The 25350-nt window shown below is 39.8% G+C and overlaps 1 protein-coding gene across 3 annotated transcripts in view; it reads left to right on the forward strand.

Moving 5' to 3' along the window:
* Positions 1 to 287: 287 nt before the first annotated feature.
* furina (furin (paired basic amino acid cleaving enzyme) a) overlaps positions 288 to 25350 on the forward strand; it is a 63069-nt gene continuing 38006 nt past the window's right edge. The window contains exons 1-2 of one of the 3 annotated variants that reach the window (XM_086107044.1): positions 288 to 455; positions 8298 to 8625. In XM_086107044.1, coding sequence (XP_085963170.1) covers positions 8332 to 8625 — 294 coding nt within the window. In that variant the 5' untranslated portion in view covers positions 288 to 455; positions 8298 to 8331. Of the gene's footprint in view, positions 456 to 754; positions 904 to 5711; positions 5855 to 8297; positions 8626 to 25350 lie in introns of those variants that run through there. The other 2 variants (XM_086107045.1, XM_086107042.1) reach the window with 2 other exon arrangements.

The following is a 25350-nucleotide window of genomic DNA, read 5'->3' on the forward strand; positions in this document are numbered from 1 at the left end:
GTTGTCCAAAAAGCAATAAAATCTTGACGTGCCATAACATCTCCGTGAAGCAGTACGCCCCATGACATCAATTCATCATTTCCCTCTCCACGTTTTATTAAACCTTATGTCTATATTTAAAAGCACCGTGACCTAAGACGAAACGGGGCATGTGTGAGTAGCCTGCGAACCACAAAGGATAGCGCTTGCTACGCCATTCGGGATCAAGAGGTGGTGCTGCCGCCGCGTTATACGAGTGGGTGTCTCTGAACGTCCTCACTCCGTCCACGGCTCGTGACGTATTTCCTGGGGCTTGTGCGGACCTCTCCGGCACACCACGGAGGGATATCATGACTATTTATAACCAGCAAGTCGCACTTATCAAATGTTCCGAGGTTTTTCTGCGCCGTCCTCGTTTCTAGCACCGCTGGGTGCGAGACAACACGCCGGGTCGTGCAGCATGTAAACGGAAGCTGGTAAGTTGAGCCCTTCGTAAGTTTGCCGTTAGCTCTGACACACACACATTCGGACTTGTTTTGTTAAATGCTCAGCTTTTGGCTTCCCCGGTACCAAGGGGACGGCGAACCCGGGTGGAGTATTGTGGTCTTGTCGAGCCAGGTGGCTGTCAGTGGCTCTGGACTAGGAGCTCACACACGCCGAGGTGACGTCGACCGTGTCCGGTTTGATTGGGTGATGACCCGCGGCTTTACTGGATTTGTTTAAAAACAAACGTGATACGTTTCAGCAAGGAAATGTAAAAAGGGGGAAAAAGGTGGTGGGGTGGCGGGTGTCTGTAAAGTCAAGATCGTCAACCGGCCGTGGAAGTCAAGTTTACCGTCCACTTTCTGGTAAATTTCGTCAAGCACTCGTAGATCGCTGCCCGATAGATGACTACGTGGTGGTGTCACGGGCTTGACGCGTGAGGTGAGATCAACAACTCGCTCCTCTCGGTGGATCGAGAGTAAACGTTTCACTTGAGGTGTTTATGAGTGTACAGGCCAGATAAGTTTGCCCGCAATCCATATCAAGCACGCAGTGTTTTAGTGATTACAGCCAAAGCGGTCACATTTGTTATTGTTTTTGTTCCATAAGAATTCACTGCGTGGATCCAATAAACAAATAAACATTCGATTTCGCTGATTTACATCTGTTTATTTCTCATTTTTAATAGTCATAACATCTGTTCTTGCTTACGCTAACCATAGTTTTTGTTATTTACTGATTGTAGCCAATGTGAACTAAAGGTGGGACACTTAACCCTCGATTTTTGGGACACGTTCCGTTACATTTTATGCACGGGTTTCCTAAATAAGAGAACAACTTTCTGTTTCAAAATGTCTTAATTTTGCTTGACATCAATTTTTTAGATTACTGCATATATAATTTATTTGAAGCAAACAGTTATTTAAACACAACTTTTGAATGGTAAACTGCCTTTTGTTCCTTCGCTATTTGTATATGTGTGTAGTGACAAAAACCATAGTAAAAAAATGTGTACTATAAATTCAAATTTTAAAAATGTAAACCAAAACATGACTTATGTAATGGTTACATTACGCATGGGTTCATTGGTCATGCCTGCACCCCACTTTGAAGGCTTGACAAGTTGACTGGTGCTTAATCTAGATATGTAATTGTAAAGCAGTCATTGTGGTTCTGATTTAAAACCTCACTCGGGGCACAACGCAATGTACGTCAAATCATTTTCATTAAGTGCCCAAACAACACATCTTAAACCACAGAGAAGGGCTCTAAATCTTAACCAATAAATGCTCCCATGGCACAGTTTTTTTTTAATATGGCATGGTTGTTGCATTTAAAAGCATTCATAAAAAACACTCGTTGTTTTCGCTGGCGTTGCCCTTTTGAGTTCAATTTTCCGGTGTCTACATTCAAGAGTCTCTCGACTTTCATGTGTTCAGTGAGCATTGTATAAGGATTCAAACGCAGGAGATGCTCGGCTCATATTGCTTATGTTTCCTTAAAAAGAATGAGACATGCTTCAAGTGTAGCTTTCCTGTCAACAGTTTTCACTCCCTCGCTGTTGTATTCAGCAATGAAACCGAAGTCAATCGGGAGATTTGGCTCATATGAGGTTGGCGCTTTGTTTTTTTGTCTCTGATTTCCTCTGCTCGTACGAGTGGTCATGTTTTGCATTTTACTGCACTTTGAGGAGTACTCTGTGTTTCTTGCACTCATGGTAGCCTCTCACTTTCATCTGGGCACAAATGTTCTCAAATGGAAACCCCCACCCCCCACCCCCGCTAAAGCTCGGAGTAAAGCGAAAACAATTTATAACAGGCAAAATGACTTTACAACGTAACTATTCTATTTTGATGTCATACTCTCAAGCACACTCAAACGTGCGCCCTGGGGAACATTGACCCTGGGGTCACAGATTCTGATAGGTCGCAGACACTGTTACAACTCGACTAACCATCCATTTATCCAATTTCACCATAAAAACAGCCCCCAGTGGGTGACCGTGATGACAGTGTGACCCACAATAAAACCAAGTTTGACATCCCTGCTCTATCTCAACCCATTTGGTCAAGGCAAACAATTGCTCTGCATCGAGTCTCGAGTTTGTAGGGGGTTTCTTCCTTGGAGGGGGAGTTTTGCCTTTGTCACCTTTTGCTTCCTCTTGCAAGATTTGATTGTTCTCTTGCTGTATGAGGAGCATGACCCTCGACCTGCTCCATATCGTTAGCCTAATGTAAATTCCCAAGTCTTGTTTGAATGTACATACGTATTCAGAAAACAACTAAAAACAGCACAAGCAGCATGCAAGAAGATTGCAGTTTCCTTCATTCAGCCGAAGTGGATGGTTGTGATCCGAATGACTTAGAATAGTTCACTATCAGGCTAATGATATGTAAAGTGCTTCGAGATAACTTCGGCGGTGAATTGACACTATACAAATAAAATGATGATGGATAAATGTAGACTTAAGCGATCGTTCCTTTTTTCCGCTCCAAAAATACGGCCTACGATTTAGATGGTTAGCCTAATAGCCTATTTGCCCAAATCAATTTTAACTGTGACAATATCAATAAAATATCCCAGTGTGCTTTCTAAAATTGTTTTTTCCCCTTTTGTCTGTGTAAATTCTCATTCATCTTGGTAGTGGGAATCCAAAAAAGTGAATCAAGGCAACTGGACGTTGTTCTGTTTGTTTGTGGAGTGTGGAGAAAATGGATGGATGGTTCTTGGGATTTGGACAGAATGGCTGACTGTGAGATTTCATAAAACAGAACCAGGAATGATCATTTAAATCCGCAATAATAAACTCATTAATCTGAAAGAGAACATTCTTCTGTATAAATGGAATTTGGATGGTTTGGAAGCGTGTGGAGCCACAGTTGCCTGTTTGTTACGCCTATGGAGCTCCTAAATTTGCCATTTTATAAAATCTGGCTAAAATGTGTTTGTTCAACAGGAACCATGACTATGAAGGAAAATCAATGGTGAGGGAGTCATTCCAAACCTGATTTTGCACTCAGATTTTGCATAGTTGCTTGTACTGTGCTCCTGTTATTGTATTTGATCGCTTGAGTTGGAGTGGATTGGAAATTGAACAATTTGATTATTGTCGGGCCGCAATGTTTAATTAAAAACAATCACAAAAAAAAAGCTGAAAGCGAAATCTGGATCTTAAATGAACGAATGTTGTTTCCGTCAAGTAAGTTATCGCAAAGGCAGCCAGCCAAGAGGAAATAGTTCAAGGCAGAGACTATCCAAAGTTAAGTTGAGGGTTAACTGTTTACCATTGCTATGTTATGTCTTGTGACTTGTTGTAACTGGCATATGCTTATTTTTGTGCTAGGGTCTTTTTTTATTTTTTATCCTGGACTTAAATTATCCTCAGAAGAGGATAGTTCAAGCGTGTTTTTTTATTTTCCCTCTCCCTACCTTGTGGTTTCCTTTCTGAGCTCTGACTGTAAATTTCCCCATTGCGGGACAAATAAAGGATATCTTAGATCGCTATGTAATGCCCCCACAAGTGGTAAAGGATAGGGACATCTGCTGGTAAATTGCGTTATTGAACAAACAAGAAAGAAACAAACACGTGATAAACGCATTCATCCATGAGCTGCCGATGGCCAAAGCTCACGCTGAGTCATTCAGCAGCCTGCCAACTCTACCTGCTCATGTACTGATACCCAGGTCACTCACCGATTCCTCGTGTAATCAATGGGATAACTGGTAGGATTTGAAAAAAAATATTTGACAGCTTCAGCCCTAATGTGGTTGTGGTTAATACTGCGATTGGCCATATTATTTGTGCTGTAACCGCAATTCATGCGGGATGGGGACTCAGCATCGCATTTTGTAACCCCCCCCCCCAAAAATGCTAAAAAAACATTCATTTTTCTTTTTCCATGAAAAATGATGGTGGGATAGGGCTGATACAACCCCAGAGAATAAAAAAATATTGAAAAGAAATTGGAGGAAAAAAAGAAATCTGTGAATATGCAAATCCACTGGTGCTGAACTGTGAGTATGCCACGGTCCACTATGTAAGTGTACACATAGCCAGAGAATAGCCAAATTACATAATAAAATAGAAACCTTATCTGGTGTGTAAATTAGGACTGAACGATTTAGTAAAATAATCAGATTGCGATTCTTTTTTTTTCTTTAATCCTCTTCAATAAATACAGCAATATGTTTGTTTAAAGGCTCTCTTCACATGTAGGATTTAACAAGTACATGCAACGCCAAAATAAAGGCAAATGAATCATGAATTTTTGTGAAAGACAATTTATCTACTTCAGTCTTTTAAGTGTTCACTATGACAACTTCACAAAACTCAAGTGTGGTTAAACCCAAGTCATAAATCATATTACGTTAATAATCAAAAAACAAATCTGTGACTTCAGCCACTTCAACTTTTCACGTTTCATGAAACGATGGTATGTACACATGCCAACTGCACTTCTTAAGCACTGGAGTTAGCTACTGACCGATTAATCGAAAAGAAGCACAGATTTTTTTTGTTTTTGTTTTTGTTCTCTCAAATTGCAACTTTTGCCATTTGTAAATCACATTTTACTCCATTGGAATGCGGATTTGAATGTGATTAATTGTTCAGCCCTAATATAAATTGTGGCAGTTCTTTTGATGTCAAATCTTAAGAGCCTAGATCCTTTCAAAGCACCTTTTAACATTAAGTAAAAAGGACTGTTTACATTATTTAAGAAATGAGACAAAATGTTAAACACCGTAAACATCATTTAAGGAAATACGAAATAAAAGCCTTGTTTTCACGAGCTGTCAGTAAAACACTGCACTTAACATCTATCTCACGGGTGGTACTTTTTGTTGGCGTTTAAAACGACTTCTGCTGGCATACACTTGCGTTGATATACTAGTTCAGTGTCTTCGGTAAGTAAATGTCAGATAAACAGCATAGAATGATGTTTTTCCTACTTCTCCGTAAGGTAAATACTGTCACTTTAAGTCATGCGATAATATGAAATGTCCCAATTTTTGTAAGGTTAGCATTCTCCTTGTAGTTTAATCAGACTCATTATGATTTCCTGTATTTGCTCGACTACAAGTTGACTGTCTGACATGTGGTATCATTTACTGTGCTCCAACACGAGACCACTCGCAATGAGAACTCTGAGCGCCTTTGCCTCATGTCTCTGGTGAATAGCAAACTAGTTCCTGTACACGCCAGTGCTTCGTGTGTGTGCGTGTGTGTGCGAGCGCGCCTGCGCGTGTTTTATCCTTGCTGTTGGGCAACTGAATGGCTGAGCTTGTAGGTGAGGTCACAGACATCTGTATTTAAAGTCAGCTCATACTAACCTCAAACAGAGATTTGGAAACATGTTTACCAGCTGTACCAAAGGATAGAGGACAAAGTCGAGTAAGTTAGGCTGCAAATTTTACTTGTGCTCCCCCCCCCCCCCCCCCTCCTGAATATTATGTGTTTGTTTTATTTTATTACATTTCTCCTGTGCTTTTTTTCCCCCTCTGTATAAGTGTGTGTGTGTGTGTGTGTCTGTGTTTATTTTAGTTTGACTGATGATTTATTGTCCTGACAAAAATTTGACGAATAGCGACCGTTGAAGTCATCATTCTGAGCAAGACCTCAGGTGATAGATGGCAAACTATTAAAACAACAATAATAATAATAATAATAATAATAATAATAATCAGATGTGGTTGATTTCTCTTCCTTTGGTTTCTGGTTTTCATAGGAGGCATATGGCTGAGATATAGTTACAGACATTGGTCGAGGAATTTAAATGTTTGACTTTGCATGGTTTTCAAAACAAACGAACAAACAAAAAAAGTGCTACATTTTGGCCACTAAATTTTATTCTTGCCTTCTGTATTTTATTTAAAAAATGGTTCCCGGATTTTTGGTTGTGTCTTTGTGAAATTCAAAATGTATTTATCAGTAATGCATAATGTTCTTACCAGTATAAGACTGTTTTCAACACGTCCATTGATCATTTGCTACTAGTGTTATTTTCACAATAGGCTGGGTGACTTTTGATGATAGACAAGTCAAATGCTCCGGGATACCTTTGTGTACACTGAGCATGAACTGAACAATGGTATCAGATCAACAATGTATGTGGGCAAGATGTTTTTAAACTTCCTCAATCAACCCTGCTAGTGAGACAATAAAATATATCAGATGGACGTCAGACTGGGTGAAGGACAACATGAAAAACCCCCCCAATAACATTTCCCCTCAGCAGAATAACAGTCACTTTACCCAAAACAAGTTTTTGTTTTGTCATTGGACTGACTTAGAAGATTGATTTTGTTTTTTGTAAAGAAAGCCGAAATGTTATTTCACCCCTCTATTTTTAATAAAAGGAAGTATTAACATTTTGGATAATTTACTGGAAAATCATTTGACCAAGGCATTGCTCATCGAATTTTAATTAATTTATTTTTTGCTGAATGAACCATTCAACCAGGGAATTTTTTGCATTCTAGCAACACTGGTGACTCTCATATTTGAGCACACTTTAAGCTCAAACTGTACTCGGAAAGTAATTACCAGAAATGATTATGCAAGTTGTCCAGACAATTTTCAATACTCCTCGACAACGACCAAGTAACGTGATGCGCATTGAATGTGCTGCGAGGGCATAAAGAAAAGCCATTTCATTTAACCTTTGGGGCGAGGCCCCCCTGGAGACGAGCGCCATTCTTTGAAGAACAGAATGAGAAGGCTGGAACGAGGTAAACACGTTTGGCCACTTGAAGCAGGAAGGAGTGAATTTGAGCAGTTCTATTCAAAGCCTGGCAATCAGCCCGTGTTCAGTGCAGCTCCACGACTTTAAAAATGCAACCGCCACCCAAAAGATGTTTCTCATTTCACTGCTGCTTTCGACTCTTTTGACGAGACCACAAAATCCGCCATGTTGTCAGGGAAATCGGTTTACTCGAGTATTTCATGTGTCCTTCTTCATGCAAAGTCTTGCCTATTAGAGTTTCAAAGGTGTGTCTCAAAACAATAACGGGTCTGATCGTGACTTGACATTTGTCTGCTGAAAGTCGTCTTTATCGTTCTGCCTTGTGGCAATACAGACGGATGCTTCAAAATTGAAAATTTCATCCACTAAACCCAACTGAATCCACGTAAAAAACAAAACAAAACAGAAGGAGAAATGAACCGTTTGTTATTTCTTTTGGCCACTTGATTGTAAGGCTGAAGCTATGCAATGTTTGAATCAGTTATTCGATTGATTAATCCAAAAATCTGAATGAAATGCCTTCAAGTTTATTGCAGGTCTTTTTCCCCCCACATTACTGTTCATTAACTGATTATCGATGTTTATTTTATGCTCTTTAAAGTTGAAAAAAGGCCGAAGCAATGTCAACATGAGAGGGTGTGAAGTACTCGTCAATTTTGAAACAGAGCTACCTCTTCGCTACTGATTAATGCAAAGGGCTGCTACCGGTAGTTTGATTTGCATTTCTAAAGCTGCCTCAGTTTCAACTACCTGCCACTTATTAATATTCTTACTACGGCTGAACCTAATGATTTTTGCAACAGATGAAATTGACAATTTTCCCCCCACCCATAAATTGTTCATGATTGTTTTCCGTAGTAAAGCAGATGTTGGCAAATGTCTCATCTTGACACACACAAAATAGGGAATATAAACTTTTGAGAGGCTGAAATCAATTAGGATTGGGCAATTTTAATTTGAAGTAGTGGCTCTGAAGGATCAATTGATTATCCAAATATTTAATATTTTATAATCGATTAATTTTATTGTGTGGTACTTGTCCTTCTTGCAGGTATGTCAACTTGTATTTATTCTTCCCGTGTTTTCCATCAGGTAAGCTGTGACCTTCCCTCTCGTAGTCTCTCCCATGCACTGGCAAGCATCGCGGGCAGCCCTGGCGTGGCGGAAAGGTGCAATGCTCATTGATTGTGCTGCTTCTGGAGACCCCATGGCCGCTGGCCCAACACCTCCCTCTGCGAGCAGCCGTAGGCTCACATTGCTGAAGTTGATATTATGCTCCCTGTTGATCTTGCTGGTTTCTGGGCTGCAGCCGGCATTGGGTCAAAAAGTCTACACAAACACATGGGCTGTCCACATACCTGGAGGTCGGGAGGAAGCGGAGCAAATTGCCAGTAAACACGGCTTCATCAACTACGGACATGTGAGTTTCCCATTTTTGCTCCTAGTGTTCATGTAGTTGCGTGCGTAGTTGTACATGAGAAGTGTAAGAACACAAAATGGCATGAGGTTGTGTTTAGACATCTGCTGAATTGCCATGCTGTTGCAAGTTATACGATTTAGTGGAACCAAAGAGAATTTACTTTCCATTAGTTCCTGGCTGGCTCAGTATCAGCTGTAAGCACTAATAGGCACATTGCTCAGCAATAGCGATATACAGTATTTGTGCATGTGTCCCCTGGGTCCAATTTAATCAGTTTACCATGATGTTTTATAGTGCGTCTGCGTCCGCCTGTTCAGAAAGCCCCACTTGACTCTCAAAGCAACGTATAGTAAATCTGATCATGTGGCCAAGGAATGACAGTTCCTTTGTGCTTCGGTTACATCTTTATTGTTATTTGGGCTTGATTTCATATAAGAGCTCATCACGTTTAGATACCGTAAATTCCGGATTACAAGCCGCTACTTTTTTCCACACTTTCAACACTGCGGCGTGTGATATGAAGCGGCTTTTTAATTTTTATTTTTCCATCGCGGGAAAAACATGGACCAATAAAATGAATGAGTCTTTCACTGAGGTCCAATGAGATTGTATGATACTAATGCAGCGTTTATACCGGAGACAAATTCCTTGTGTGTTCTACATACTTGGCCAATAAAGATGACTCTGATTCTGATGACTAATCACAACTTCCGCTCTTTTTGCCGTAGCGGGGGGAAAAGATGTGTCACCCGGCAACAGTCGACCAATAAAATGAATGAGTAGTACACAGGGGTCCAATGAAATTGTATGATTACCGGTAATCACGACTTGCTTATTTCAATCTTTCTTCTAACCCTGATCAACATGGAGAATACCAGACGAAAAGCATATGATGCAGCTTTTAAACTAAAAGCGATCACTCTGGCAGTTAAAGAAGGAAATCGAGCTGCTGCCCGTAGTCTTGGCAAAGACGGTGGAGGCTCCGGCAAGAAGAACTGAGCCAGTGTAAAAAGACAACCAAAGCTTTTAAAGGTGGGCCGTCGTGGTGTTATAGATTCATGAAATGGAAGCCTGTCTATTAGGGTACGCACAACGTTATGTCAGCAGCTCCCTCCCAATTACAAGGACAAACTTGCTTCGTTCCGCACATTCACACAAACAAAGATAGCGGAGAATTCCATCAGCCCAGATGAAATAATAAATATGGACAAAGACCCTCTGACATTTGATTTGCCTCTCACTCGGACTGTAAATAAAAAAAGTGACTCCTCCGTCATACTGAAAACAAGCGGCCACGAGAGAACACATTTTACTTGTGTTTTGAGCCGCGCAGCATTAGGCCTAAAGCTGCCAACGATGATCATTTTTAAGCGGCTGACTATAGAAATAATTTCATATATCTTTTCCCATTTATATGATTTGCATTATTCTATTTAAAGGCTAGTGGGCTGCAGTATTTCTCCTCGTAATTACGCAGATGCGCATCAAGATCTCTTTGTCTGGCCTCTTATTATGTGTTTCAGCGTCATTTCGTTGTGCAAATGCATTTATCATGCTCATAAAAATATGGAGATTATTTTCACTTTAAGAAATTTTGCGTTTTTTTTCTGCGGGGGTTCAGCGGGGGACCGCACCCGGAGGCGCTCCACGGCAGCAGGGACGCAGAAGCAAACCCCCGCTTACTCATTGGCCAGCGGTTTATAGTTCGGTGCGGCGCATATAATTACAAAATTGATTTTTCTTCATAAATCTGAGCATGCGGCTCTTAATCAGGTGCGGTCTCTAGCCCGGAATTTACGGTATATCCAGTGGTTTTCGGCAGCACAACAACTCTCAGGTCTCTAAAATAACGACTACAAAATCACGGCATGGCAGGTTCCAGTGGGTTGGGGAAAAAAGACAATGAAAAGAAATGACGTCACGTACAATAAGTAGCTTGTGTTTTTGCCACGGTAAATTAGAACCAGTTTGACAGCCTTAGAATTAGACTAGTATGACTTCCTTGAGATATGATCTTATGATGCGATCTCCATTTTTTTTTTTGGATAACCCAGGAATCATTTTATGTCATATATTCATGTCTATATATTTTTTTTGCCACTGATAAACAAGTTCTCCTATTTATTCACAGTTTATGATTATAGCATATTTGCTGTATGTTACACATACAGTACATTTACAATAAAGTTTATCCAATCCAATCCAATAGCAGTATGTTCTACAGCATCTTGATTACAGTCTAGAATGCTACTGCTGTTTGACTTAAACCGAGCCTTTTTTTTTTTTTTTTTTTTAAGCTTTGCGCAAACAAACATTTGAAACCTTTGCTTATGGTGTCTGTGGTTTGTGAGTAATGTGTGGTCAGACAGCCTTGTATGTGTATGACGCTGCTGTTTTGTGCATGAGTGTGTTGGAATGAGGAAGGAAAGGATAGTTGCAATTGGCCAGTTTTTTTCCCAGTCTTATTATCAGGTAATTTTGGAGTGTTGACTTGATCATTTTACAGATTTGGAAAAGTCATTCCATGAATTTTCTAAAGTGCTTGTCTTCACGAGATTCATGGAGCCAACCCCAGTTGACTTTGGGCGACAGGCGGGGTACACCTTGAACCGGTCGCCAGCCAATCGATAATTAATCACATATGTATATATATACTCACCCTGTTGATGGATGCATTATGTGTTTATTCGTTGTTTCCATGTTCGAAAAAACAAAAAGAAAGAAAAAAAAAAGTCCCTGGATGGTAGGGAGAGGGCGGTATGAACTGTCTATTCTCCAAAAAGAACTTGAGGTAACATTTGTTTGATGCTAATCAGCTACTAGTTATAGCAAACATAGCATGAGTTGAAATGATCCGTATACTTTCCAATATTTTGTTCAAGTCACTTTTAAAATACTGTACACCGCATTGTGATTGTGTGTGCCACGTCAGCGTCTCCTCATAAGTAGGAGAGCACTGTCTTCCTATTGGTCAATGTCGAAGAACCGATTGAGGAAGGGGAAGTGCAGTGAAGGACACATGCACAGTGGACAAATGTAGCTTTTCTGAATAATTTAGTGATCTACATATTGTCACATTATTATAAAAGGACAGTCAAAACGGACCAATGTTAAAAAAGGTCTTGAGTCCATGGTACCGATTAGATGGCTCTTAACCGAGGCCTTTCATGGTCGGTTGAACAATGAAGCCCAAGAATCACTTCAAGATGTGGTTGAGTCGCCATTCGCATTCACGTCATAATGTGGTGGAATTTCATTATCAAAAGCTTTGTCCGAACTGGTCAATCAAGGTATATAGTCAATGTAAAAGTCATTTATGTCAGTGAAAAAAGTCATGATTCACCGAATATGCTGGCTAGGCACTGTGTATTAGCCGTCAAATGCTGACAGTACCATCTCTTATCATCTAATTTGCCTTTTTCCATTTGAACTGTAATTGTGTGACGGACAGAATATCAATATTTATATTCCTCAAATGAAGAAGACTTTCAAAGAAAGCCTTATGGACATTGCCTGCACTGTCAAATTATCAGTTCGTTTTGGAGCAGGGGAATAATGAAAAGAAAGTGAAAGTAATTCAATTAAGAAATCGGCTGACTCGCACGGCTTGATATTGGGATTAACTGCCAGCTTGCTTCTACGAATGGTTGTTTTACATTTTAAAGACTCTTTCTTACCCTCATCATCAAACTTGCTCTGCTTCTCAAATGGAAATAAGATGTGGTTGAGTCGCCGTTCCATTCGGATGGCATTCACGTCATAATGTAGCATTTTAGTACTGTATACGTTAACATCAGCAAGAGGTGCCGAGAATGACACATTAAATTAATGAAGGGGGGAAAAATCAATTGAGCTGTCTGAGAATAGGATCAAAGTTGACACGGGATGAAAAACTTTACATGCTCAAAAAGTACCGGAGATCTGTTGAGATTGACTTCTCTTTAAAGACCTCGGATTTCTTGCATTTTTGAAGCAATTCTTCTTCCTGATGCTGACGTGAGGCTTTTTTTTTGTTACATCATCGATTCAGTCTTGTACACAGCTCATTAATCTTTTGTGGTCAAGGGAGTGTCACTATGTAATATGCTGCATAGCAGGATTAACCTGTGGCCCTACCTACATATGCTGACAATTTAATGACTCAACAGTACGTTTCACAACTAATATATTTTTTTCCAATGAAATACCAAATGTCTTCAGCTTGAAGAAACAAATTGAAGGAATTAAAAGGGTTCGTTTTAGAGTTTATACTTATTGGTTGAGTCTGCTTTAAAATGGCGCTTCATAAATGCTATTGTACGATGCTAAAAATAACGTCGCAACCCTTCATGACAAAATGATTAAAGGTGTTTTGGGACCTTTTTTCTATTCTGCTTGAATCCTATTTTTAATAGTTTTATCTGGAGACCTTAAATGATGAGACACCATGCAAAAAATGCTTTGTTGTGTAAAAAAAATAAAAAATAAATAATAATAATCATCTTCGTTGCCACTGAAATGTCGTATGAAGTTGTGACTTTTTAAAGTTGGAGTAGCTCTTCCAGACAACTCTGCAGTGTGCTTGCCATTATGTTGAGGGACGGCGTCAAATGCTCTGTCACAAAACTATGATCATGGGGATCCAGAACCTCTCGAGCCATGGGGACATTTATCCCTCATCCTGCATATAGTGGTATAATGTCGCAGTCCTGTTAAAAAACAGGTATGTCCAATTTTTATGTCCATGGGGTGTTTGATCCATTCCATGAATGTATTTTATTAAGTTTAAATTCTAAAAAAAAATGTTCATGGAGTCTTTCAGATATCCCATGAATTTAAACATGTTTTAAAATGACAAATGTTTTTCACAGGACATTGACGATATGCTTGTCACCATTATTGTATTATTGGTTATCGCAAGCTCAATTTTACTGCATCTGCACCATAGAACATGACATCAAAGGCTGTCTGTTCGCTTTTATTCACTCTGCGCAGCTCTTTGTAGGTGTGTTTGTTTTTGTGCTCTGTAAACCAAGTTGAGTCGAGCCTTTCAAAGAGGCCACGCAAGTCAATGTCCACGCTCACCTGAATGTACACTGAATGGCTCATTTAGTCAGACATGCTCTTTTGATTGCGTCACCGTCGCTTGGATAACTGGAACAATTAGAACGGTAACATCATTCTTGGAGACAGCAGATATATTTTCAAGAGTTTGATGCTGTAATTGCTACATAAAATAATTGCTTGAATCACAAAAGAAATGCCAGATGACAAAGCATCTGATTGAAACTAGTTAACTTTTTTTGTCTTGAAATTTTAATTGTTGAATGGCTGATTCAGTATTTATGATGTAATTATAAATACAGAATCAGAACAGAACCCTTCATTGATCTACTGGTGGTCTATTCACGAAAACATTCTCGACGGTGTAAAATGTTTTATATTGGCCACAACTGGCATGTTTCGAAAGAGACTGACAGCAAGAAATCCATAATTGGACTCTGGAGAATTGGAACTATGAACTGGGTTGTGGTGGGGGTGTTTGAGAAAAATAGCTGGAAAGACATCTAACCAGAGATTTTGGGTGAAGACTGAGCCTGCTGAGCGCTGCAAGGAGCTACTCTGCACGAATCCCAAAGGGGTTTCCTCTGTTTTATTGCATTGCAACCAAATGCAATTCATCTCACTGAAAAGGACATTATGTACATACTGTATGTATGGAATTAACTTGTTCAACATGCCCTTTTTGGAGATTTAAAGTCCATTAAGATGGACTAGGATATAAGAATGGTTATCAAAATTTCCCTGATCGACTGCGGCGGGGGTGATGAAGTCACCGATAGATGCCTATAATGCTATTTGTAGAGAGCATCTCTGCTGGTTGCAGCCAAATGTGCGCATATATTTTGCCTCAATTTTGTTGTATTACCGTCAGGCCTTCCAGGTTCCTCAACTCGACCGTATATAACTTAATGTCGACAGCGATAGATTTCCACCGTTTAATATTTGATTTTCGTATAAAGCGTGTTTTGTAAAATGTATTTACTCGGGCAGTATCATCATCCATTTTTGATGGACCACTCCATACTCAACCTTTTCTAGCTCACTTTAACAAATGGACTGCGCAGCCATGTATAAAACAAGTAGTCTGTGCCTTGGTCATGGTGCGATTGTGAAATGGCTACTACATTGGGTCGAGGCCTTTATTGTTATGCTCTGCTTACACCATCCCGTCAGTGATGCCTACAGCAATGTCTACGGTGTCTTTGGTCCGAGGGTCACTGTGAGAGTGCCTGCTTTTATTCCTTCTTTTGGCCTCTCCTGAAGCAACCCTGCATTTCACTTCATCGCAGTGCAGCTGCTCTTCTTTGAAAGTTAATGAACTGCAGAGATTGACTGATCCGGTCTACTCCAGTGGAAACAACAGTCGAGAGAATATGGAGTTAAAACACCTGAATTAATATACCTCAACCGTATTGGCCATAAAACAATTGAATGGCTAGTAGTGCAGTTGATTCGTTTTTATTAAGCCAAAGTGTAGATATGATAATGCAAAATTAGTGTATTCAACAAACCAGCAGAGAAAGACACAGATATTGAGTTGGATTATTTGTAAATCTCCCACGAGGTTTAATTAAACCATGAAAAAGTGAGGAGTTAATAAGCGCAAGTCTCGTAAAAGTGAATGCCGTCATTGCATCCCACATGTAAAGTATAACTTTTCAGCATCAACTTTGAATGGGAACATATTGCAATGCTGGGCTGATTTCACTGAAACGATATTTTAATAACTTTACGCAGAAGGAGTTTTGCTCGAACTGAAATGACTCCTCAATGAAATCATTCTCTTAGTCATAGAGCAAACGTTGACAACTTCGGGGCTCAAAAAGGCTACAATAACCTGGAATAAAGGGGAGGTTTTATTTTCCGGTAGTATCGTGCTTTGTAAGCCAAACAAAAATAAAATGAATTCAGACAAGCAGATCCAAAGAAGACATCTAAAGGATTACCTTTAATTTGATCCATCTTAGTGCTGTTGTTCTAAACATAGGGTGACTAAGCTCGGTCTCAACATGCGACAGTAAGATGCTTCATACCTCTTCATTCCACTAATTTTGATGCAAAAGTGGCCTTAAATTACAGCCTGTCTTACAGAACCTGTATTTCTTTGTCATATCAATGGTGAAACATCCGAAAAAGGCTTCTTTTCATGGTTGGCAGTTTTTCTAGCAATTAATTACCTCTAATAAGTTACCTCTAGACAAACCAATATTTGTCTTCAAGTACCTGCCACCAGTCTAGTTGTAGTCCCACCCCCAAAAAGATTATTTTTTCCCAGTCTAAAGACAGCTTTAATGACTGAGAAGTCGATTTGATTGTTGACGGATCACATCTTGAGAAATAGTAAATAGTAAGGTTCATTCTTTATTAACTATGTTGTGGCCTCTGTGTGGCATTATTCTGCTCAGTATAGAAGTTATCATAAAAACAGAAGTTTCCCAGAGCTGCCAACTGTTATGGATTATCCGTAATTTGTCACGGAAATTATTCAACGTTGTTACAGCCATAAGACTTGTCTGTTACGGATATTAAAAACAAAACAAAACAATAATAATAACTAAAATAAAATCATGGGTCAGAATGCTCAGACAAGTTGAAAACAAGCAAGGATACTTGCTATACTGCAGTGTTCTTCTGCCCGTGGCGTTGCTGATGTCTTGCATCACTGCTCACTCATGGACAGTGGAAGCAAGCAGAGTCGGACATGAACCGAAAGCTACTTGAGGGTAATCGTAATGGTTGCGAGTCTTAATAGATTCATATCAGCCGCGAGGAACAAAGGCAGCGGCATCAAAGTGGAGATTCATTGCCAAATTACTGTTCCCATTAATACGTAGACGACAACTGTGTGCTAACGACAACTTTATTTATCATAGAATAAATACAGTGACGCTGCACTGTGTCGTGAATGTCATAATATTAGTAGTACTTGGAGGAATACAAACGACCACGGCTCCTTGAATTGTAGCTCATGGTGAAGTGATATATGTAATCACTTTTTTCCCCTAATAACAAATAAACACCTCTCAACTCTGATGTCCCAACCAAACTTTAGAATGAACTAAACCTTTAGTCTTACTCTTTGGTACACAATAACTAAAGAACAGATGAAAATAAACAAAACAGCAAGCTCATCTGCGAGAGACTGCCTCCAGCCAACAGCAATAAAGTGAACACCCATATTGCCAGGGGTCTTGAGAACCGCATCGACACTCACTCTATTACTCAGCTCTCCCCCACCGCGCGGTGATGGGAAGGCTTGGATGGAGCAGACACACACACACACAGGTCACAGGGCTATAATAAGAGCCAGATGTGCTGCGGGGATATGGAAGTACATAGACAGGCACCTTTTCAGCTTTCAAGAATGTGCATGTATGCACAGGCGTGGAGTCGGTTGAGGTATTTGTGGAATTTCTGTCGGAATGAAAAGTAGCTACTTTTTTCGCTAAGCTCCAATATGGTGGTCATACCTTTCATTGTATGATATATAAGTGCAAATATGCTATTTGAGAAATATATTTATTTCTTGTCGAATATGTATCATAGGGTTGACATGATCAGAATTATGGGGCCAATCAGCGAATTAATAAACGAAAAAAAACCAGCATTGATCACTGATCTGAGATGGAGCAATATATTTATTCAAACAACTTATTTACCCCCGATATTTGCAGGGACAGGGGACTGGCCCGACCCACAAATAGCGAATATAGAATGTATGCCTATTGAAATGTATTTCGAAGAAAAACAAAATTTGCCCAAAAATTCTTCCAAAAACACTAATAAACATTCAGTATGTTGAAAATGGGCATACATGTCACTTGTGTTTCTCTGGTGACTTTGATTGCAGGATACAAATGTAGCTGACAAAGGCATGAACATCGCCAGTCAATAAGCTGACCGATTCCAGCGAGAACTCTGTGATGTGTATTCCGTCACCCATAGGGATGGGAATTGAAAACCAGTTCTAGCTGAGAACTGGTTCCCAGAGTTTCAATTCCAAATGATGTCACTACGCGCGTTGCATCGCGTAGCAAACAAGAAACATGGCGCCAGCTCACAGTCAAAAGTTTGGTTACATTTTACAAGAAAGGATAAAATACAGGGCAACTTGCAATACATGTAAATTCAATATTTTGTCCTAAGGAGGAAACACTACCAATATCCAAAAGCTTTTCAATGACCCTCCCGCTTTTGAACCGTTACTCTCCAGAGTGCTCTACCAGCATGAAGACATTCAGCAGCAGCGGCAACGTAACCATGTCCTCTCCTGTCAATATTCCAGGTCTATGTTTGTGCTGTTTCAACATAATTGTAGAATCTGGTGCAGGGCGAGAGACAGTCTGACTCCTTATGAGGTTGGCAACACTCGCACCAGTCCACCGCTAGCTTCTTCTTTCATCGAGGCAGGGAACGGTCAGTTCTTAGATCACAGTTGGAATTCATTGTATTTGTCTGTCACTCGCTGACGTAGTTATACTGTATTTATATCCTATGAATGTTGACATTTAACTGGATATATGAGATTCTAGCCGATCACATATTTTGCATAAAATGTCAGCAGATCTGAGTGGTGTCAAGGCTAAAGCAAAGTGTACTAATATTCCCCATCAACCCCTGCCTTTACTGATGAGAACTTGAGTCAATGAATTCTAATTTAAAAAATAAAACGGGACTCATGAATTACATTTGACTCATCCAAACTCAATTTTAATTTCCTTAGTATTTGCCTCCATGGTTGTTTCTATTCCAGCGACAGAAGGTCCTGAATGTGAACCCTGACTAAAAGCATAAATCTGGGTGGAGGTAACAAGCTCATCACTTCGAGGAAGGAAGCAAATTCACTGGGCTAAACTGAACTGACTCATATGCCCCAGTTGCAGTGAGATAAGAGCGTTGTTAGCCAATTTCTTAAAGGGAAAACCAACCCAAATTTGTTTTCTTCACAAGAACATGTTCTGTATGCCTTCACTTGTCTAAACACGGCATTCTGATTCATATTGCGTTTGTGGAATGAGTTAAGCAATAAAATCCGCCCGTTTTTGTCCATCTCAGGGGGTAGTCGTCCGTTCTGCCACTTGCTGTTGACTGAAAATGACATCACAGGGCAGGTGAGCCATTATTGGTGTCATTTTCAGTCGACAGCAAGCGGCAAAATGGCTGCCCCCTGAGATGGACAAAAACGGGTGGATTTTACTGCTTAACACATATTCCGCAAATGCAGTATTAATCAGAATGCCGTGTTTAGACTAATGGGGCTTCAAAGAACGTATTCTTGTAAAGATTGTTTTGGGGTTGACTTCCCCTTTTTAATGCTAATGAGTTGTGTTATTACTGTAGAAGATTTTGGCCCCGGACTCACATGAGTAAGAAAGAAATGCAACAAATGTCGACTTAAATTCAGAAGATCCAAATCTTCTGGCCTTGTACTATCTGATATGGAGCGTCTGGGGTGTTGAAATAAGAACTGTAATGACCCATCCTCCCTCTTGCATGTAAACACATACATCACCACAGCCTCCTTGGGGAGGTGGGGCAGTCGTTTGAGGTGCAATTTAAACAGGGCCTCCATCTGATAAGCCTTTTACAATGAAAACAATGAAGTGAATGTTGAAAATCCTGTGTGAAGGAGCACTTTAGAAGGAATGGACTATTTGGGTGGAGCAGTTTATGATGGCTGAAAATGTTTGTTTTTTTTCCCCCTATGTAACAGGAATCCTCAATTGTATTATATTGTTGATGTTGTGCTATAGGGTAACATGTTTTAAATTTCAGATGAGGTGTCGTGCTGATCGAAGGGGAAAACAGGTTTATGCCCAATCAAATAGATGTTTTATATTTTTGCACTGTATGGTAAAAGAACAGCAATCATCCGGCTGCATTAGACAGTGAAAATAATGACCAAACACCCATATAAAGGGCGGTTTACAAACAGAAGAAGCACATGCATTTATGAAAGTCGATCAAATAATGAGAAGTTGAATGTTTTGGGTTTTTTAAAAATGTCACTCAGCCATCATTTTGTTGTTGTTGTTTTTTTCAATCAAGTTAGACTTTATTGCACCTTGAATGGATTTTTCTTATCAAACCATGTTCAAGGCTGTTCTCACTTCCTTAAACAGCACAGGATGCTTACCGGTATTTAGTTTTAATTGTTTCTACAGTAATGTCTTTGGTAACCTGCCAAGTTGGCAGAAATGGTTGCTCAATGTGCTAGTGGTCCAATTGTTTTGCCAAACATGTATACCTTGTGTTTTGTTATCAGTGTAAATGACGTGACAAATTCATCAGGTGAGTTGAGTGTCTTTTCACAGTTACTGTATATGATTGCCCATATTTACTTCCTTAAACACTCTGTACCACATGAGTTGTTTCCTTGAGCATGCCTGTGACTTCACGGAAGCATTCCGTTCACATTAGAAGTGGTATTTGTTTTGATAATGTGAACTACTACAAACCCAGTTCCGATGAAGTTGGGGTGTTGTGTTAAACATAAATTGAAACCAGAATGCAATGATTTGCAAATAATGTTCAACCTATATTTAATTGAATTCACTACAAGCTATTTAGCAAACAATCATTAACTTTGAATTTTATGGCTGTGATACGTTCCCCAAAAATTGGAACAAGTGGCAAAAAAAAAAGAGAAATTTGAGGAATGCTCATCAAACACCTGTTTGGAACGCCCCACAGGTGAGCAGGCTAACTGGGAACAGGCCGGTATCATGATTGGGTACAAAATGAGCATCCTGAATTGCTCAGTCGTTCCCAAGCAAAGATGGTTTGAGGTTCACCTCTTTGTGAACAAATGTTTCAGAAAATAGTCAAACAATTTGAGGGCGATGGTCCTCAGTGTGCATTTGTAACGAATTTAGGGATTTCATCATATTTTAGCATGTAAATGACATTTTCCATTACATGTTTGCGTTCAGCAAAACGGACTCGTAAGGCACAGTTCTGTTAAACTACATAATAGGTACTTTTCTTTGTTTAATGTTTTATTTGACCATAAACCTGAAAGAACAGTGCAATTAAACAGTTTGAAGCCTCTTTTTGATGAGTTGTTCACTAATACCCAGGATGCTTATTGTGAGGTGAGTTGAATTGAGTTCACTGCCAGTATGCAGCACTTGTATCTCAAGTTTGCGCTCTCAAGTCAAAGCAAAAAAATCTGCCAAATGACTCGTATCAAGAAAAACTCCTATTTGGGGTCTCTTATATCTCGGCACCACGTTATACAAAACGGAAATGCAAATTCAGGATGTGTGTTACTGTGAAGCTGATGTAGGAAAGAATCAGTAAATAATTCCATAGCACACCACCCCCAGTGTGGCTGCAATATTGAATCCCTGGATGGCTGTTGGAGAACAGAGCCCATCTTCTATATTGTGAATAATGAGGTTGCTGATCGAGAACTGCCGCGGATGGAATTTGGTGCCTTATTTCGTCAATTTCTAACAGCTGCAGTTTGTTGCCGCAGAGTGGTCGGATTGGGAAGATATGAATATTGCCTTTGAGATCATTACTCTATATTGTGAATTATAAACACCATTTGGTGCACCTTTCTGACATGGCAGTTTGGTTCCTAAATCTTATTTCCTTCATACATTGAAGTTTGCTTTGTTGGATACTCCGAAGAGTTCATATTGGGAATAAGAATAGATAGTGTTCTTTTCTTGGTATGCTTGTTAACTTCGATGTACCTTGCCAAAAAGATCCAGTTTAATCTCATCTGTCCAAAGGACATTTCACCCAAAAAACGTGGTGGTTTGTCTACGCATTGTGGCAAATTCCACTCTGGCTTTTTTTCTGATTTGCTATTAACGGTAGTGTCCTGCTATGAAGTCCACTTGGGCTCAAACACCAAAAGATTAGCTGTTTATTATTTAAGCCTTTGGGGAGTGTAAAACTCATTGAATGTTTTTCATCCCAAACACTAGACTGACGAATGGAAGCCCAGTGGTTTGATCAGGAAGTGTAACATAAGTAACTAAACGGACCATTGATGGCAATTAAGTAAAATAGCAACGTGAGCCCAACCACGTCATTCTTCTTAATGTATGTCAGTGTTTATAGCTTGATGGAAAGCCCACATTATACAGAGATTTTAAGCTATTGAAATGTATTGCATCAAATGACTTTTTTCTGTTTGAATTGGAAATGCCCGACTGTGTTTGAATTCACTTCGCATCTCGCCGAATGTGAGAGGTGTCAATTATTATTAATGGTATAAATATTCTGTCACAACCATCTAGCTATTACGCAGGACGAGTCACCCCACACGTTAAATCCGTTCCCGCGTTTTAAGCGAGTGGGGGCTGAATACAAGTTAATAGTTCGAGATCCCAAGCAAACCCATATGCATATTGTCTTTTACACCAATCGTACCAACAGTATTTTTGATTCCACGTGTCACTTAAATGTGCTCTCTCCGTAAAAATGAGGAGGAGGTCGTCAGCACCTCAGTGAATGGCAAAGAGCTGAATGGGAAGCTGTCCTTTATAACGCAAATATTGCTAGTTAAGTTAGATGTCTGTTAACGTGGCAAGGTGCACATCCAGACTTATAATTATTTCATTTATACGGGAAGGATTTAACATGACGCGCATTCTGCCTTCTGTGGGCCGTCTGACACAGGCTGAATCGGAGCGCCTTCGCTGTATAAACCAGTGTGCGAATAAAAACAAGCACTCGCGCTATGCAGCCAAATTACATTTTTACCGGCACAACATTGAAGAATTGGGAGCATTTGCAAGCATCATGGTCACATTTTCAAGCCCTGCAAATCATTTGCAGAGATGGCATACTAACTTTGCTAGCAAACCTCTGTTTTTACTTTTTTACAAGCCTTTGCAATCGATTGATGGGAGAATCCCTCAGAAAGATCTAAATGTCTGTTTCAATTAGATTTTTGTTGTTGTTCAGTTCCGTAATGCTTCCTGCGGAATGTTCTGCAATATGGCTGGCTCGTAATAGAATGCATTTTTCCTCTATTGCTCAAAGATTTAACTGCTGTCGGTTACATTGTAATTTGTTTATAACCGTCATATTCTCTTCTATAATTAAAGGACTAGTAATGATTCGCAAATCTTAAAAGGGGTAGTAATATCATGTTGTATTAGAAAGTGATGGCATGAGTAAAGTGAAGTTGAAATGAGGATGACTGCAGCTCAGAAAGAGCAAGGTGAGGGAATCGTGTCAAGGCGTATCTTCAGCTAAGCATGTTTAATTGAAATCATGTGTTTAAAAAAAACTTGCCTTTGAAATGCTTCACGTATGGCTGACAGTCAAATAATGGCCCATATCATATTATTCTTTTTTGTTTTGTTTTCAGACAACATGAGAAACTGAACCAAATGCTGAATATATTTCGTAATTTTATGTCAGAGGTAGAATTGAATGATCTGTTTATTTAAAAATTTTAACAGTGGTGACCAGTATCATGAGATGTTTAAGGCAAAAAGGTTTTCCGACAAAATATGACTGGGGCCATTATTTTATAAGATCAAGATGACAATATCACATTTACCTAATGTTTAGGCACCTTTTGTCTATGAACCAAGCCAATAGGCTTCCTACTCTTCCTACTCAGGAAACTGAGGTCTTTTGGGGTTCAGGGGTCGCTCCTTAAGACTTTCTATAACTCGGTGGTGGCCTCGGCCATCCATTATGACATTGTCTGCTGGTCAGGTAGCATCTCAGCCCGGGACAGAAAGAGACTGGAGCGACTGGTCAGGAAGGCCAGTTCTGTCCTGGGCTGCTCCCTTGAAACTCTGGAGGAGGTGGGCAACAGAAGGATGCTAACTAAGCTAAAAGCTATGATGGACAGTCCCTCCCACCCTCTCCAGCCCGCCCTGACAGCACTAGGTAGCTCCTTCAGCCAGAGACTGTTACAACCGCGCTGCAAGAAGGAGAGATACCGACGCTCGTTCCTACCAACTGCTGTCAGGCTGCTGAATAAAAAATAGCAACAATAATATTAATAATAATTAATGATGTGGAAAACAACTGTAAATAGCACTGCGATTTATCCATTTTGTATTTATATTGCACTTAGGTAATTGAACGGTGTTTGTTTGTTTTTTTCTTCTTCTTTCTGCCTACACTCTTGCTGCTGGAGGCTGTAAATTTCCCCAGTGTGGGACAAATAAAGGATATCTTAATATCATGCCTATCATTTTACCGGGGAAAAGATCCAATGAATCCCTTGTAATATCAATAATAAGTGCATCTGAATCCTTGTAATCACGCACATGAAGATAATCAAGCTTGAGTCTCTTTGGGATTTGAGAACGATGCTGATTGTGTTGTCAGACTCAAGGAAATAGCTGCGGTCCGCTTCCTTGAAATTGTCCCAGCCACCATGCAGTCGTGTGGTTTTGCATCCAGTGAGATGAATCCAGCAGCTGTGTTCGCCGTTTAGACTGAACTGCAGGCAGATGTTCCCCTCATTGATGTTGTGTCCCCGGAAGACCGCCCCAGGTCCTAAACACTATTATGAAAAAGAAGGCACACAAAGAAGGGGATGCAGCTTTTTGTTGATATCAAGGAGTTTCAATTAACCTGTTGGGCTGGGTCACCAAGTGAGTGGCATATTCAAATTCAATTTACAAAGGTTCTTTCCCACCTGTAGTTCACTTTGTCCTGTTCCACTCAGTTTGCAAACGTTATTAACACGATAATTGCATACATGCAAAACCAAAGCTATTTTGTAATCCATTTTTGTAAAGCAAAGCATGCCAGAAAACAAATCAAGTGACGGTTATCAGTACAGGTATGTTTTTTGCGCCTAAAAAGATATCTGCGGCCGTGAATTCATATTTTGGGTTTCACAATATCTTAATTCTGCGATTGGCTGGCAACCGGGTCAGGGTGTCCCCCGCCTACTGCCCGAAGACGGCTGGGATAGGCTCCAGCACCCCCCGTGACCCTTGTGAGGATTAAGTGGATCGGAAAATGGATGGATGGATGGATGAATATCTTAATTGTATTCTTTTCATAATAAATGAAATGTGTATGGGGAACCCAATTAAAAAGTATCTGAAATTATTTCAGGATTATATTTTCTCAATTTTAGCAAATTTGAACAATCTCATTGTTGATCATGTTATGGTTTTTGTTCCAATCAAAATCAGTGTTTTAGCTCAACTTTTAGAATGAAGGAGATTATCAAGTTTGTTCATAAATGAGTTTTCGATTTACCGTATGTTGTCCCTTTTTTGGGAAAAGTCAATCCTGAGACAAATGAGTACCGGTACTTTATTTTCACAACCAAAAAGTGCACTTAAAAGTATTACATTTTCTCCAAAATGAACGGAACATCTAATAATGCGGGCCTTGTGTATGCAGTTCTAAAATCTGTCAATGTTGTTGTGTGACTTCGCTGAGGGGTCCGCTTGACCGACTGACTGATGTTGTGCCTATAAACCTGTGCAAGCATGTGATTTTTCACATGCCCAAGTTCACACAGAAAATTCCAAGCTGGGATTTCTGAACCATACATTTTAAAGGTGTATGAAAAACTCTTCGCTTTGTGGTCAACGCTCAGGTACTCACCGTTGATTGCAACACCCTCTAAATAAAGATGTTCTACTTTTACAGCTGGATCGAGTAATGCGTTCTCTCCATTTTAGCTTTTTCCAAATGGTAAGCTGTGTAAGATCTGTCCCAAGTTGTACATAT

Source organism: Hippocampus guttulatus, chromosome 3 (genome assembly GCF_054856545.1).
Source record: "Hippocampus guttulatus isolate MCC_2025c chromosome 3, RoL_Hgut_1.0, whole genome shotgun sequence".
NCBI lineage: Eukaryota > Metazoa > Chordata > Actinopteri > Syngnathiformes > Syngnathidae > Hippocampus > Hippocampus guttulatus.